Source organism: Idiotropiscis lumnitzeri, chromosome 4 (genome assembly GCF_059441095.1).
Source record: "Idiotropiscis lumnitzeri isolate Australia: NSW breed Sydney's pygmy pipehorse chromosome 4, RoL_Ilum_1.0, whole genome shotgun sequence".
Lineage (NCBI taxonomy): Eukaryota > Metazoa > Chordata > Actinopteri > Syngnathiformes > Syngnathidae > Idiotropiscis > Idiotropiscis lumnitzeri.
The window spans coordinates 25,683,602-25,700,051 of NC_142394.1; the positions used below are offsets into that span (position 1 = coordinate 25,683,602).

Here is a 16,450-nt window from a genome sequence, read left to right on the forward strand (position 1 = left end):
GGAAATATATATCAATAATCAAATATATAGACTTTTATATTTATTAAAAAAATATGAATGCCATTGGTCCTCATTCTTGTTCAATTCTAGACATGTAATTTTTAAAATGTAAAGAAATGTTTAAATATTAAAACATTTATATTTGTATTAGAATAGTATACATAAACTAAAATACACATACTTTCAAAACCAAATTTAAATCTAAACTAATAAAAGTGCCGTATTGGCATAATAATTTCAGTCGACATGTGTCCAGGCTGCAGTTGGATAAAGCACTTTAATGGCAGAGGAGTATTAGAAACAGGAAACAGTTAGTTAGTGTTTTAATTACAAGGCGCAACATAAATTTGATATGCACGCATGTAACTTGAAAAAAATAAAAATAAAATCCCTTCCTTTATATCACAATTAAATAAGTTATGACGAGCAGCTGATCCATTATTTCACTTAATATCATTCTCAACAGAAAAGTATCATTATCATGCAATGGCTTGTATACAGAAATATATCCTATACAATATACTGTATATGAATATGTACTAGTCAGTAGTAGATGCTTACGTACATACAGTACATCTTGCAGTATTGTCATGAGTTTTAGTTTTCCAGTATGCCGTGATGCCTTCGAGCAACAAACAAAAAGCGATGAATAAATAAAGCTAAACTGATATTATAGTAGTTTTGGATTCATGGCTTCAACAGTCAATCACAAAATATAAAAAGAAAAGATGGTAGTGTGTGCGAATCCAAACAATTGAGAGGCGAGTGCAAAACACACAAAACAAAACAAAAAAACCATCTGATGTTCTTAATTTAGCAGCAAACCACAAAAATGAAAAAGAAGCAATGATAAAAGAGCTAAACTCAGAAAAGTCATGATGTTATGGCAATAAAATTGTACTATTACCTGAAAAAGCTGCAAACTTACAACAATAAAGCTGTAATATTATGAGATAAAAATCAGAATGTTGTGAGAATCAAGTCATAATATGAGAAAATGTAATGTTATGAGAATGAAACCCAACTATTACTTGAACAAGATGGAAACTTACAAGAATAAAGTCGGAATTTATAAAAAAAAAAAAAAAAATCATGTTATGAGAAGAAAATTGTACTATCACCAGAAAAAAAGTTGAACCTTAACAAAAATAAAGTTTTAACCTCACAAAAAAGTCAGAATGCTATGAGAATAAAATTGTAATATTACATGAAAAAGCCGGAATATTAAAAAAAAAAAAGTTGTACGAGAAAGAGTCGTATTTTCAAGAATTCTCAATTCCAATTTTACCAGTCATGAATGTATGACGACAAAGTTGTAATATAATGAGAATAAAGTCGTCAAAATACAATAAATAAAGTGACGATATTACGAAAAAGTTACCATTTAACAAGAATAGCCTATAAAATGATCTGACGAAAAAGTCGTCATTTTATAAGAACTTAGTCGTAATATTACAAAAGTTGTAATATGTCTTTTTCTCGTAACATTAATACCTTGTCCATTCACATTGCGAGAAGATTTTCTAATTTGATGCAGAAAAGACATACAATTATAAGAATAAGGCTGTAATATTACGAATTAAAAAAAAAAATCCTAATGAGAAAAAAGAAAGTTGCAATATGCCGAAGGAAAAAAGTGTAATGTGACAAGAATAAATTGAAAAAAAAGATGGTAATTCCACGGGAATTAATCGGGGGAAAAAATGCTAATTTGGATGCAGAAAAATGGAGAACTTTCTATGGCGGTTGACGAGAATTTAGGATTTTCAGGAAAAATGACTTTGAGAAAACTCAGACGCGAAAAAAGCTTAAAGCAGATGTTTGAGTGCGAGTGGCGCAACGAGCACGGGGCATGCAAACATGACTGCAGCTCATCCGGAAGGTCGCCAGTCCAACATGGCCATAATTATTGCACACATAAAGCTTTGGAGCGAGGGGCGCGGGGACGGCAAACGCTGACCACTGGTGGCCTTCTCTTCTAAAAAAGACGAGCCCTCTTCTTCAAGTCGTTTCTTTTCCACAAGGCCAGACGCTCAAAGCGATCCAGAGTCATTCCGAACACCTTCTGGAAGTCTTCGGGCGACAGATGTCTCTGACCAACCGGGGAGAATCAAAGTTAGCGGCTAGGTTCGGAAACGTTCGCTTAATCGCTATTTTGGGATTTTTATATCGAAGATCGAGATCGGTCCTACTGAAAAATCCCCACGTTGAGTGATGCTCACCTCCAGTCGAGTGCGATCGATGTCTCGGGGAAGCTTCACTTTTACTCGATATGTCACCGCCAGCATTTCATAAGGGTACACCTGCAGATATCATTTGAAACCAAATGTATTCAATGCACATATTAGCTGTAACTAACTAAAATATTCAGATATGCTCACATTAAAAAAGAAAATCATCTCACCTTGTACTCTGAGCAACAACAAAAAAAAGGGGAAAAAAATTGAGTTAATATGATGAAACACACCTAAAAAATGTCAATTGTACTAGCAGCCATTGAAAAAAAAAATACAAAAAAATGCCCCCCAAAAAAACCAACAATACATGAATTAATAATAATAATAATAATAATAAAAAAACAAAACATCTTACCTCTCATGCCTCCCCAGCTTTGGGAATCTGGATCAGCTTCGTCCTCAACCATCTCAGCAGCCTTTAAAAAAACATATGAAATAATAATAATAAATAATAAAGCATCTGCATAATATTTTAGAGAGCTGAAATAAAGCAAACAGGTGAAACAATGTATTTGCAAAAGTATGCACATCCTCCCTTCAAATTGATGCAAGCACCTGCTGCGCTCTGCTGTATTATATTTTTTTTTTTGTCGCTTACCTTGTAGATGCCATTTCGCCCGTAACCAGGTAAGGATGCAGATTTATTATGAGGAAAATCTGACAAAATATTCCAAAAGACACAATTAGCTTAATCGCAGGTCTTTGTGATTGGCACCACCTTCCCAAATAAAAACGAGACTCACTTGGCCGAGAGGAATTCATTGGCAAACTGCAAGTTGACTTGGACGGGTCGTGGTCTTCGGGACCCATGTGGCCATCAATGTCACTTTTCATGATCATCCAACTGCCCCTCTAAAATGGAAGAAAGAAAAATATGCCTTTTATTCTTGAAAAACTATGGTTTTTATTTCTGGAGAAAATGCATTTTGTTCTTGGAAAAAGAGCTAAATTCTCAAAGAAAATATAAAATGTGTTTTTTCTTTTTTTATTTCCAAAATAAATTTTTTTGGAAGAACTGGGAACTACATTCTTGAAAAAAAAAATACACCCTTTGTTTTTAGGGCTACGCTAAAAAAATATAACTCATAATTGACCATTTTGTGCTTAAAAAAAGAAGACTAAAGAGAATTACAAAAGTCTACACACCCCTATTTAAATGCAAGGCTTTTGTCATGTAAAAAAATGAGAACAAGCCAAATCATTTCAAACCTTCACCATTAATATGATTCATAACTCGTATGCAGTACTTCACTTGAAAAAAAAAACAAACAATAGAATTCTATTCGAGATGAAATAACAATGTGCAACTGAGATAATGTGTTTGCACAAGTGTGCACACCCTCTTGTATCTGGGTGCTTATGGCTGCATTCACAATTAACCGATTACATTCACAGCAGCGTCAGCACACACCTGCCACCTCTAAAGCGCCTCAGATTAACCCAAAATAAATATTCTAGTAGGCTAATAAATTTTGCTACAATTTATATATTCTACGTCCCTTAAGATATTCAACCAAGAAAAAAAAGGACATTAGGGTAGATGTAAAACAAAGAATGGCGACAGTAAATTGGAAATGACTTGCTCACCTTGCCATCGTCACCATCCTGCCAGGATGTTCTGGAAGCTGCAAAAGAGTCAAAAGTTTGAACAAAATCACACACAGAGCAGGATAAAAAGTCATCATCTTTCGACAGATTGAGAAAGTTGCATTTTCCCAAGATCAAGACGAGAAAGGTATCATAGTTCATCCTGTATGAAGCTTAAATGCGTCTCGTCTCTCCTCAATTCGAGACGTTTTCATATTTAGCAAGTCGCTACGCTTATGGAAAACGCATTACATTTACTCAATGCATGTAATTCTGATGAGTCTGCGAGGAATGAGGAGCAGAAAAGGGGCATGCAACACATTGAACCAAGAGCGGGAAGTGTTAAATAGGAAGTGGACTGTACCATGCTGTTTGTAGATGGGGGGTTTTCTATAGATATTATCTTTGACCTCAGTCTCTGGAAATGGGAATAGGCAAAGAGAGGGACATCAAATGAAAGAAGCAAACATCAGAGACAAAGAGAGGAAGTGGAGAGAGCGAGAGAGACACAGAGAGAGAGAGAGCGAGAGAGAGAGAGAGAGAGAGAGAGAAGCATGAGTTAGCAGTTATTTGGGGATGACAAGCCAAAATAATTGCACTGCAAAGTTCCAGTTAAGACAAATGTTTTATTTTCCAAGTAAAAAAAAATAAAAAAATCATATCATCCATGCACTCAATTAGTAAATGTAACACAGTCTGTGTTGCAGGGCAATAAGAGTTTATTGATGACGAAATCCATCAAATAAATCATTGGAGCAACAACCTTGTGAGTTACGTGCCTACCTGGTATGTGGAAATGGCGAGGGGCAGCCATGTACGTCGAGGTGGACGATGGGGATTTGCCGTCAGAGTAGGTGGAAAGGCTGGGGGTACTCCGACCACTTTCACTACCTCCGGTCGGGAACATGACGGGTGAGCATCGGGTACAAAGAGCAATGAGGAGTTGGGTTAGTGAGTGGCTGCAGTTACGGACGATCCTCACGAGTAATGTGTTCAACGGATGCACCACATAATGATGGGGGTTCTCAAACGTTGGGGACGGTATTTTCACAAGGGCCCGTTAAACGTAATAACCATTTGTACCCCACTTTTTTTTTAAACGAAACAACCTAATTTATCAGAATTTTTTTTTGTGGACCACCACGCTACAGCTCACGAACCCTCAGTTTGAGAACCCTTTCACTGTCGCAGGCAGTGGAAGACCGTCACTCGGATCACACACACACACACGGCAGTGCAGTTAAAGCAGCTCTGACTGGTCTTCAAGAGAGACCAAGATGGTCTCGCCCAACGTCTTTGAAATTCAGCTTATTGGCTGACAAAAAAGATCCCCGCCGATGGCTTTGGATTTGAAATCAGCACAGCTTTTGAGTGGAAGACATAGATTTGGAGATGAATCTTGGCTTGTCACATTGATGACGGGAGGAAGTCGGCCAAGTTTAGGAACCTCACACTTGAACGGAGTGTGTGTACATATGGTCGAAAAAAAAAAAACGATAGTAAAAACGATGATCCGGTTAACAGACAAAATATGTGGAGACTGCACACCTTTACCGACACCCCAGACGTAGCAACAAGCTTGACAAGTCCACACACAGATGAACGTGGAGCAAACACAACGAGAAATCCAAATGGCCCTGACGACAACACAATAACAGACGACATCACAAAAAAGCGGCTAACTGTTCCACTGAGGCGGAGGTACAGAAAGAACCGGTGTTTTACCATTAGGGGAAGGGAAAGCGAGATGCAAGGATGTCCTAGGTAGGGGGTCTTGTTTGAACCCTGAGAGATAATTAGGAGATGATTAGAAGGTCATGCCTCACTCAAAACTGATTGGTGAAAAAGTCAGGATGCATCACAGCACGCCATTCTTCACGTCCATTGGAGCCCAAATGAAATACAGACAATGCGGGATTTGCCGGTGCCGTCGATGCGTGGTCGAAGGTGCCGAGACACCGTGCCGAAGGTGACAATGGGTATGAATGGGAAGACGAAAAGAACACAAATCTACGATTCCGTGAGCCGCAGAAGCCTTAACACAATCTGATCATTTTTGGTTTATTTCATAAATTCCAATATAACATATTCAGTACGGTTTGGATTCATTAAGCATTCTTATTATAAATAAAAGGAAATGATCAAGACTGTTGCCTTGACATTTTCTCGTCCTTCAGCCCTAGGCTGTAGGATCTATATGTATATAATAACATATATATAATTATTTATTTATGAATTATCGACGTATCAGCACAAATGAATAAGCGAAAAACACGCTCCTTCACAGATTTCTAGTCTTTTGCGGGCTCTTTTGTCCCACCCACCAGCAAATTATCCACTGTCTGCATTGTATGAGGCCTCGGTGGAGGGATACCTCGGAAGTAAGGGATGAAGTTGTGCTGTTGCAGCATGGACAAGGTGGTGGGGTTCAGGTGTAACGACACACCGCCACCCCATAGCGTGGTGCTAGCGGCACTGCTACAGCCGTCTGTCCCCTGGGAATGGTGCGTGGGGAGGGGAGGGGAAGCCCTGGTCAAGCTGGAAGAGAACTTGACGGCACCCGCGAGAGGCCCGAGTGTACCCGGGAACGCTACTTCTGGTCCTGAATGTCACATATCGCGTCACAAAATGAGGACAATGCAAACGAATGATGAAGGTCTAAAGGTGAACTCCGTTTTTCATGAGGGATGGAAGAGCGCCGAACACAGCATACTCAATGGATCATACTTAAAGCGAGACAATATTGAAAGATAGTCAACAGCAGTACCTGGTCGGCTGTTGTTCTGAGGCGAACGGGATGGAGTGTAACGTCCGTAGCCTCCCAAGGAGCTGTTGGAACTGGGGCTGGAGGGCCTATGCTGACATGGTGACTTCTCCCCATCGCCCTGGACGCATAAAGCCAAGAAGAATCAAGTCGCAACTTTTTGCAACATGGCGGAGCGCAGATACCGGACCCCCACCAACACCAGACCCAGTGTACCTCGCCGTAGTGCCGCTCTTCGGACGCATAGCTGACGTAGGGCGAGTATGAGAGCATGTCCGGGCGGTCGATGTTGTAGATGGCTTTGGTCTTCGGAAGCGCTGCCAGGTCCTTGTAGTCCAGCATCTCTTCTCCGAGCTTAGCCTGGTGACCGAGATGACACCGACCCCCCCCCCCCCCAAAAAAAATGGTCATAAATAAATCACTAACAACCGGAGAGTCCAGTTGAGTCGAATCGCCGGCAATGTCTTACAAAAATGATTCTGTTGGGAGAGCCCGAGGCACTGGACGCCGGGACAGACGTGATGCTCTCAGACGAAGTGCGAGTCACCTGGAATCAGAGTTATAATAGTTTGTGAGTTTTCATTATAAATCATTTTTAATTTCATTTTGACTTTAATTAGTTTTAAGGGGGAGTTGATTAGTTTTTATTTGTCGAAAATGTTTCATTTTAGTTTTTTTTGTTAGTATTTTTTTTTTTAAATATATATGAATTATTTGTCAAGGGCAAACAAAAAAAAAGCTAATAAGTATTGTGTAATAAAGTAAAGTAAAATGCAAAACTCAATACAACTCTAGCTATAGATGCACAAAATAAATAAATAAATAATCAAATAAATCTCATGTCTGATATTAATTGACAAAGACAACAACCAAGGATATTTTCGTTATAATTCTAGTTAGTTTTAGTAAGTTTTACAAACGTAAGATGCTGCTTCAGTTAATTTTTTCAATTTTAATTTTTGTCACTTTGTGAGTTTTTGCTAACTATAATAACCCTGTCTGGAACATATGCAGTCTGCATTGTACTATTTGTAGCACCGGCGCTCTAAACGACGCTGTGGCCCAATTAATTTCCTTACTCTTTAATACAGTTTATCCCATTCTGTATTTTTGTCCAGTAATGTCGGACTTTTTGACCGTCTGATGGTCGCTTACCTTATTCTTCTCCTCTTGCTTGGCTGCTTGTCTGCATGGGGGATGCCAGATTGAAGATCCTAAAGGATATGAACAAGTTTTTAGTCCTCGATGATTGCCGCCTGCCTACGTTTGGGGAAATTATTCAAAAGTCTTTTAGCTCAACCTTGGAGGTACATCTCTTCTCCTTCCGCAAACATCTGCTCACAACGGGCACAGCGGGCACATGACGGGTGGTAGTGCTTTTCCCCGGCCTGTTGAGCGACAAACAAACCGAAGACCAAGAGGGTGTAGATCAGGCGCTAGCAAACTATGGCCCGGGGGCCACATGCGGCCCGTTAAACCTTTTAATCCGGCCCGTCAAACTTGAAAAAAAATGAAATGAATAAACCTTGTTAATGTTTTCTTTTCAAAATACTGTGGCCCACCAATCAAAAAGTTTGCCCACCTCTGGTCTAGATACTTGGAACTGTCACCTGACCACTAGGTGGAGCCATACCGTAGCCTTCTGTAAGCGTGCGTGGCGACTTGAATTTAGGATATCAACAGAACTTTGCGGTAGGTGAAAGGCGATAACACCGTCTTACCTCCAGGACTTTTCCAGTGATGTATTTCTTGCAGCTCTCACACTGGATGCCGAACATGGCGTGGTAGTCCATCTCGCAAAAGGGGATCCCGTCCCTTGTACAAATAGGAAGGACCCCGTTTAAGTTATGTAATCCCAGAAATTTCCACTCGAGGAAACCCCTCAATTCCAGCGTTTTTCTGGATTTTGACTGATTTTGCGAGGCTAACAGAATATTGTGTTCTAATAATATAAAAACACAGAGCTATGAGGCAAAAGAAAAAAAAAAAGAGGCTAAGACGTATAAATACGTCTTTGGGAGGCGGGCACTATATTTTTGAAAATGTCTATGTACGTCTTGTAGATTGAATGAGTTAAAAAACACAAACAAATATCATCGAGGTGGTGAACGTCGTCGGAGGACTCACTTGCTAATGTACTCAGCATTGAGGACCTTGTTGCACACTTTGCACTTGAAGCAGCCGAGATGCCAGTGCTTGTCCAGGGCTACGAGAGACTGTTCGTTCTTAAACTCTTTCCCGCAGCCGCAGCAGTCTAGACGGGAGCCAACAGTCCAGCTGACTTTCGATATGGACAGATACATGTGCAAACCGACGGGGTCATGAAAGCGATACTGACTGTGGACAGCCTGGATGGGTGCAGGACTGCTCGCAGGAAGAGGCTGGGTACAGTTTTGGCAGATACACTCCTTTCCGTTAAAAGTCACTCGGTCACCCGCCGGAAATGGCTGCCTGCAACATAAATTGACGATGATGCGGCATCTTGAGAAAAATAAAGCACCCATTCACGTTGAAAGGCTTACATGATGGATTTTTGGTTCCTACGGTAAGAGAGGTGACGGCTTGAGCAAAACAAGGAATCCTGCTCAGCTAAATTCGCCAACGTAAAAAAAGATTTCAAATTCCTACGCCAAGGCTCGAAATAAGCGGTTTTGAATCAAATCACACTGAAATGCAAAACTGTCTTCATTTGATAGATTAATTTTGTCTTATTCCGAGTATGCCGATCAAAGATAATAAACGCACAGACATGATCCTACTTTATTAATGATGTTGTTTGCTAAAATGCAAGCTGCTCAAGTGAAGTGGCACAAAAGCTGTGAAAGTCTTTCTTGTACTGTTTTACAAGAAATGCTCAAATTTAAGTTGAACCTTTCATTGTGTTTGAAACTGCCCCATTGAAAATGTTCCTGGACCGTAAAATCCAATTTGCAGCAAAGCACCAAGTGAATTGAAGAAATAAAAACTGTTGATTATATAAAAATTAAAAAAAGGAAACCAATACGTTGTTTGTTATGAATTGAAACGCATTAAGTCAAAATATACCGTTTTTTTTTTTATCCAAATACATGATTATTCCGTAGATTTTTTTGTCAGATAGTCAAATAAGAAAATATTTCTCAGCAACATCCCGACATTCACCCTCAAGTTACATTGGCATATTTTTATTGTTTAATAAAACCCTTGTCCCTAGAATTAATTGTAATAAAATTGCTCCTTAAAATAAATAATTAAATGTAGTCACTGATTAGCAAAATTGCTTTGCTAAGAGAAAAAAAGTCACATGGTGAAAAAGGAAAAAAAAAAAGAAATTTTCTAGGCTAAATTCACATACGTTAGAGCTAAAATACAATTTGGTTTAAGAGAGGGGACAAAGTAAAGACATCGGCTAAGCAAGCTCATATTGCTCAATTTACTTGAGCAAAGTTAAGAAATTTGCAAGCTAAATTCATTCCAATTGAGAGTAGATGTAATTTGTGTTCCAAAGATACGACAGCTAAAAACACTTTTTTGTTCCAAATAAATAACTGGGCGTCATCACGTACACAATGTGAACATCGTGTTTTGCTTTTGTGGTTTCTTACTTGCAGGAGGCGCAGACGAAGCAATGCGGGTGGTAGGTCTTGCCTAGGGCGGACACCACTTCTCCTTCGATGAAGTCCTGGCAGCTGAAGCAGCGAGTCCCGTGGAGTCGCTGGTAGTCCAGCGTGCACATGTACTCGCCCTGTCGCAGGAAGAAGCCTCCGTTGGCCAGTTCGCATCCGCACACTGGCCAGAGACGAACAACAGGCAGCTCCATCAATCGCACAATAAGGAAGCCTTCCAATACATGGCAGCCAATCGGCGCAAGTCCACTTTTCCTGCATCGGTACTTTGCTTGGACTTTCATGTTGACTTCCGAGCCGAAGCATTTTGCACAAACACGCATGCAAACTTGCAGTAAGGTGTGAAGGTTTGTTTGGGCTTTCGGCAAGAATGTGAGAGGTATGCACAGTCAAGTTATTCGCCCATTCCTGTCCCGAATACAAAGTCAGGATGTCGTATCCATGGATGCCCGCTACGTAACTTTCCTACCATGTTGGCCATTGTAAAATGTCTGGCCTTTTTAATTACTAAGTGTAAATACATGTTTTTTTTTTTTTCATTTCCCGTTTCTGACCTTTTTTGGGATAATAGATGAAAATGACCTAAGATCACAATTAATGATCCTGAAGAAAAAAAAACAACCAAATGTTACGGGAGGGTAAAAAAAAAAATGAAATGAATTTTGGCGATAATTGTTTCACTGAAATATGAAAAGTTGCCTACTGTTTGGTTGCAAGTCACACTGACCCATTGCAATCCTTTCACCCAACCACCCAAAAAGAAAAATCGGCAGATTATTAAAAAATATTCGGCGGGGCGGACAAAAAAAATAAATTAAAAAAAAAAAGATCTGAATGAATATGCTGAAAAACCTCGTATTATATCAACAATAACCGCACAGAGCGTCCTCGAAGTGAACAAGGTGGAGTTTGCTGTAATTTCTTGCAGATCAATGACGTCATCGATCCATCGGCAAAATTATGATTAGCACCGATTTTGCGTAAAATGCGAAATATCTGCCGATCCGATCCAGCCGATCAGATCTCCAATAAATATTAAGCAATGATGAATAATACAGTTAATAATGACACTTTTTTATTATTATTATTATTATTATTTGTGCTCTGCACTTTGAATAAAGGCTCAAATAGATTTAATAACTCCATTGCACTTCCTGACAAACAAAAATAACAGGAGTTAGTAAGTACTAAGTTAGATTCCTCAAAAAAGGCGAAGTTCGCCCATCAAAATGTCATATCGATGCAGAACTGCCGTTTTCTTGGACTGGAGTAGCACTTACTACAGAGTTATGCTGACGGAGTAATGGCGTAAGGTTCCCCAGGCTGGCAACGTTAGCGAGTCAACATGTCGACATGCTTGGAATTTCGGTCACTTCATTTCGCTGTTGTTTTTCTTCACAGCAGCGACAGTATCTTGATTGAGTAATGCGCCGAGGTTGCCTCGGAAGCAAGCAGGTCATCATGGTGGACGCTCAGTTGTCTAAGAGCAGCTACTTTTTTTCTACTGGACTGCTCCAACTTTGCTACATTTGTGTGTTGAATTTAAGGGAGTAATGTCAGCCAGGTTGGCATCCTTTGTCATTTCAGGAACTTAACGCTGACTTTACGGTTTTCGTGTATCGAGACTGATTGGATCTGCCATCCTTTCATTTTCAAGAAGCGAAGAGCAGTTGTTTTTCATTTCTCGGACTGACGATCCAGACAGAGAAAGTAATAAAGTCCAGTTCCCCAGACCGCCAAAGTCAGCGCATCCCTGTTGGCATTGACGGCAACATGAAAGGTGGAAGGCCGAACGAGTGAGAGGTACCCACCTTTACAAACGAAGCACTTGATGTGGAAGTGTTTATTTTGGACTCGCAGGGCCTCCCCTTTGCAAGGCTTCCCACAGTTCTGGCAGGCGACGGGGCCTCGTGCCGGTTTCTGCTGCGCCGTCGGGCTTTGCGCAGCCTGCTGCTGAATCACTAAAGGGCAATCCACACACACACGCGGAGGAATGTGAGAATCCATATTTGACACAACTGCTTCTCTCTTTTGGTGAAGGAGCTTGGTAAGGTGGCTGCTCGAAAAAGGGTTTGGCTTAATTGCCTTCATTTTCACGGGAAGCTGTTATGTCAGCAAACCGGTTTCATCTCCACCCCCTCGTGTACATAGCCCTGAGGTTCAAGTTCACTTACGAATTGAGACCCGCTACAACCTTGGACAGAAAATAAAAATGTTTTTGTCTTCAGATGTGATGAAGCAGCATGTGGTTGATTGGCCAAGGTCATGATTGTTCGTGTTTAACCGGAAGAGATTTTTAAATAGTAAAACATGAGCTCTTGGGCTATACCATGAATCCCTTTTCGAGGTGCCAGGCTATACTGGATGACTTATCTAAAAATAGGATACCCCATAATACTCCACAGCATTCCTGTTTGTGGACTATCGCATTCGATGCTCACATTACCACAGCGGGCAACTTTGACTTGACTTTGCTGTCTAAGGAAGCGCAACACCACTACGTCCATTCATTAATTGTTTCAACATTTTCTTAATTCTTAAATTTAGCGAAACAGGACTTCCGGAAAATGGCCAAAATGACCGAAAAATGGTCGCTCTTGACTTCTCTTGTGGTTCGGCTCATGAGTGACATGTCGGGAAAATTCTGTTGATCATGTGGCTCATAATTCATCTTTGAAATGGTTCCCAGGCTGGTGCGACAAGTGACGGATCTGTGCCGTTTCTTTCGGGGGGGGGGGGTCACGTCACGCTGAAGGACGAGCTCAAGAGCGAATGTAGCAAACTGTCGGTTCTTTAATCTCCACTGAGGACTTATTTATATTTCTAGATTCTTTCTATTGTTTGAATCAGTCATCCCCAAACACCGAGCCACTTTGGATCAGATGAAAGAAAAAAGAAAATAACAGTAATTGCGCTTTTTTTTTTTTAATTATTCAAAATTTAAAAAAAAACAAATTTTATTCGGAAAAGTAATCGGCTTCTCTCCGTTATATCAATCGATGATGGACTCTTGACGTGTGTCAAGGTGTTACTTGTCTTATATTGTTATATATGCTGATACGCTCTTTCTGCAGGTAGATGCTGCGAATATCGTTACACAAACATTTTGTGTTTCGCGTTCATGCACTTTATCGTCGTACTGTGGTGTGTGTGTCGCCTTACACGAGTGACCATCTTAAGGTCCATAAAAATTCACAGTGCATTTGCGTTTGTCGTCGTAGCATTTTATTAGTCAGTCGACACCAACCTCCCACCCCGAGCACGTGGTTGCCAGTCCGCAAAAGTTATGGACTTGCGTGCACCCGTCTGCCGTGAAAAAAAAAAAAAAGTTGAGGGCCGCTGGATTTAATCACACTTTGTACGGAACTAGTCAACCACCTCGCCTGACTTTCAAACATCTGGATTTTGGCCCGTTTTACTTCTTGCTTCACCTTGCATCCAACCTCACTTACTCCTCCTACCGCAGCGAAATCTGCAGGAACGAATCAGGTCGCGTTCACATGTGCTAACCACTCCTCCAGTCGCCATATTTAAAGAAGAGTCCAAGAAAATAATTTCCCACAGCGCTGATGCCCATGCCTTCACTAAATGGCAAGACGACACTTGCAGCTCAGAATATTCGGAAACTCTCCCATGGCTTGAACACTGAAAAGATTTTGACAAGTCATCGTACATACAAAGGATGCTTAAATCTCAAAGTGGGCGGGTATGAGTCACAAAGCCTTGAGGATTGTTGTTAACTCTTGAAGCAGAGCTACTGTACGGCCAAAACACAAGCTGAGCAGGTTTAGCAAGGAAGAGGGCCAAGGGAATAAAATAATCATGAATGTATTTCATGAAACCATTTTAAACTAAAGTAAATCACTGAAAATTCGTTTTTTTAATACAAATATTTCAAAATAATTTGAGGAGTAGACTATTAGGCCACAACAAAACATTTGTCTTAAAAAAATATCTATATTAAAAAAAAAAAAAAATATATATATATATATATATATATATATATATATATATATATTGTTTTTTTGAAGATACAGAGTCCGAAACGCTCAGAGATATCCCCAAGAATTTTTCAAGTGATTACCATCAAATATGAACTGCTCCATCGGTAAAGCAGGCAACCTCAAGGCTCGAGCTGTTCTCCATACAGAAAGTGCTCCACACTTACATAAGAGGAGGCTCATCCTGCTGCAGGTGTTTCATCAAAACAGCCCACTATGGGTTTTTTTTTTTTGGTCTTCTCTCATGGAACGGCATGCTCGTTCCTACCTGTTTCCTCTGGCATTGCCACCGATCAAGCCCTTCTTTTCGTCAACGATATCCAAACAAGCTTTTCAGAGCTCCTGGATTGTCGGCTATGCAGCAGTGGTGTAATAATAAATGAGAGCGTGCCTTCTATCCCCAGCTCTGGAATGAGCTGCAGGTCATGTGACTTTCTCGCTCACTCTCACTCTGTGTTATTCCAGACATGTGGTATAAATAGAAGCATATGGCGCGCAAAGAGAATGACACGAGGTGGGTGGGGAAATTGTTTTTTCCTATTGGGGTGGGGGCCTTATGGTCGCCTATATAAGGGGTTCTCAAACTTCCTGGATGCAGGCACTTCCTACAGGGGAGACATGTTTCCAAGAATCCCGTCATAATACTAATATCAAATAACCAGAACTAAAATGTGTACCTCGAAATGCTCTAGGAATGAAAAAAATGCCCCTTTTCCAAAAATATGTCGTAACATGATGACAAATGCAATGAGTTGTAATGACATGAGAACAAATGTGTAGTTTTCCAAGATAACGTTGGAATATGATATGAAACTGAAAATATATACCTTAAAATGCAAACAATCACCAGAACTTTTAACAAGTTCAGAACCAAAAAACATAACCAAACACTTCGACAGGGGCTACAGCAAAGAGAGATTATTAGTTCGGGGACACAGTTGTAGCAGCCGCAGAACCCAGTGGTTGGGACAAGGGGAAATCAAACACCTTGACAACGACTAGATTGTTGTATTCTGTCTGGGGACGGTTGCTGGGTGGATGGTCTTGTCGGGGACACCATCCGCCACCTGCAGTGGCAATCCCCGAACCCAATGATGGACACCTGGGGAGAGCTATTGTCTTTCTGAGTCTGGGGACAGTAGCTGTGTGGGTTTTCCTGTTGGGGATGCCATCCACCACCTGGAGCCGAAATCCCACAACACAATGATGGGTGCAAGGAAGAAAAAAAACTTGGATTGTCGGGGGATGAACACCTTGACAGAGACTAGTTTGTAGTACTTTGTCTTGGGATGGTTGCAGGGTGGACGTTCCTACTTGGGGTCACCATCCGCAGTGGCAACATCAGAACTCCAAGCAAGACCCAAAGGGTAAATAAGTTGGATTGTGGGGGTACCAAACAACATGACAGGAGGTAAATTGTACTACGAATGTTAGTAAATAAATTTCCTCCCATTATTCTGGTCGCAGAGTATCAATATTTCAACATAGTGGGCTAGCTCCCATCAAAATGTCTTACCAGTGCTGCTCATGGTGTCAGTCAGATGATGCGCTGCAAATAAAGAGCCTCTCCTCACCGGTCCAGCATGAATGATGCGAGCAGCTGCGGCGCACCGCCCACTAACAACCTTATGTGGGCGCGTGGGGGAGTTCTTCGTCAGGAGAGCCCCGCCGAGAGGCCCGGTGGCTCCTGGTTTGATGGTACTGATGTATTGGGGCCCGCAGACACTGCGGCAACGCCTCTCTAAACGCAGACAGCTTGGGCGTGGACGCACTTTGCAAAACAAGCCATGTAAAGACACAAATAGAATCCTACTAGTTTCCTTGGTAGGCTGCCGAAATAAAAGCTAATTATTTACTAGCATTTATTATCAAATAAACCCAATTACAAAAACAATACATTTTAGTAATTATAGTCCTGCTGATATACAGTTAATAAGGTGTATCGACGGGTAGAGGAATTTAAAACGTTTTCTCCAAGGCTTATAGTTTTTACATTGAAAGGACTTTCCTATCTTCCTTAACGGCACGGTGCGAAACTGACAGCTCAAAGTGATGGGGGCGGTACAGCTTTGCGAGGGAATTGTAGTCCCCAAAGGAATGCAACCGCACTCGTTTTGGTTAGAGCGCGGCATGTTTGGACTACAAGCTTGTAGAAAGGATACTAACGGTCCTGAAGTGGCGATAGCTAACCGTGTGTGAATGTATATGCGACCACAGTTGCTCCTCCTAATAGAAATGTGACTAAAATTCCTGGTT

At 40.9% G+C, this 16,450-nt stretch overlaps 1 protein-coding gene across 6 annotated transcripts; it reads right to left on the bottom strand.

Annotated features, from left to right (window-relative positions):
• Positions 1–258: 258 nt before the first annotated feature.
• On the bottom strand, positions 259–15,958 carry ablim2 (actin binding LIM protein family, member 2). 6 transcript variants are annotated; one of them, XM_088292945.1, is made up of 21 exons: positions 15,711–15,958; positions 12,005–12,154; positions 10,173–10,356; positions 8,927–9,039; positions 8,716–8,842; positions 8,310–8,403; positions 7,889–7,976; positions 7,744–7,802; positions 7,058–7,135; positions 6,805–6,948; positions 6,592–6,709; positions 5,550–5,609; positions 4,608–4,715; positions 4,189–4,242; positions 3,825–3,862; positions 2,981–3,089; positions 2,836–2,894; positions 2,593–2,653; positions 2,405–2,412; positions 2,223–2,303; positions 259–2,092 (listed from the first exon to the last, which is right to left on the bottom strand). In XM_088292945.1, the coding sequence occupies exons 1-21, from the start codon at positions 15,721–15,723 to the stop codon at positions 1,979–1,981; spliced, it is 1,860 nt and encodes a 619-aa protein (XP_088149071.1). In that variant the 5' UTR covers positions 15,724–15,958; the 3' UTR covers positions 259–1,978. The 6 variants fall into 6 exon arrangements, with proteins under 6 accessions (XP_088149071.1, XP_088149070.1, XP_088149076.1 ...); XM_088292944.1 differs by lacking the exon at positions 15,711–15,958 and adding an exon at positions 14,463–14,593; XM_088292950.1 differs by lacking the exons at positions 5,550–5,609; positions 15,711–15,958 and adding exons at positions 6,199–6,426; positions 14,463–14,593.
• Positions 15,959–16,450: the final 492 nt, after the last annotated feature.

What these genes read in the sequence shown, in the direction of transcription:
- ablim2 (XM_088292950.1), bottom strand. An exon ending in CTCCCAACAGAATCATTTTT is followed by an intron (nt 6,949 to 7,057) that starts GTAAGACATTGC and finishes CTCGGTCACCAG; the next exon opens with GCTAAGCTCGGAGAAGAGAT. An exon ending in AATGAATTCCTCTCGGCCAA is followed by an intron (nt 2,895 to 2,980) that starts GTGAGTCTCGTT and finishes ATATTTTGTCAG; the next exon opens with ATTTTCCTCATAATAAATCT.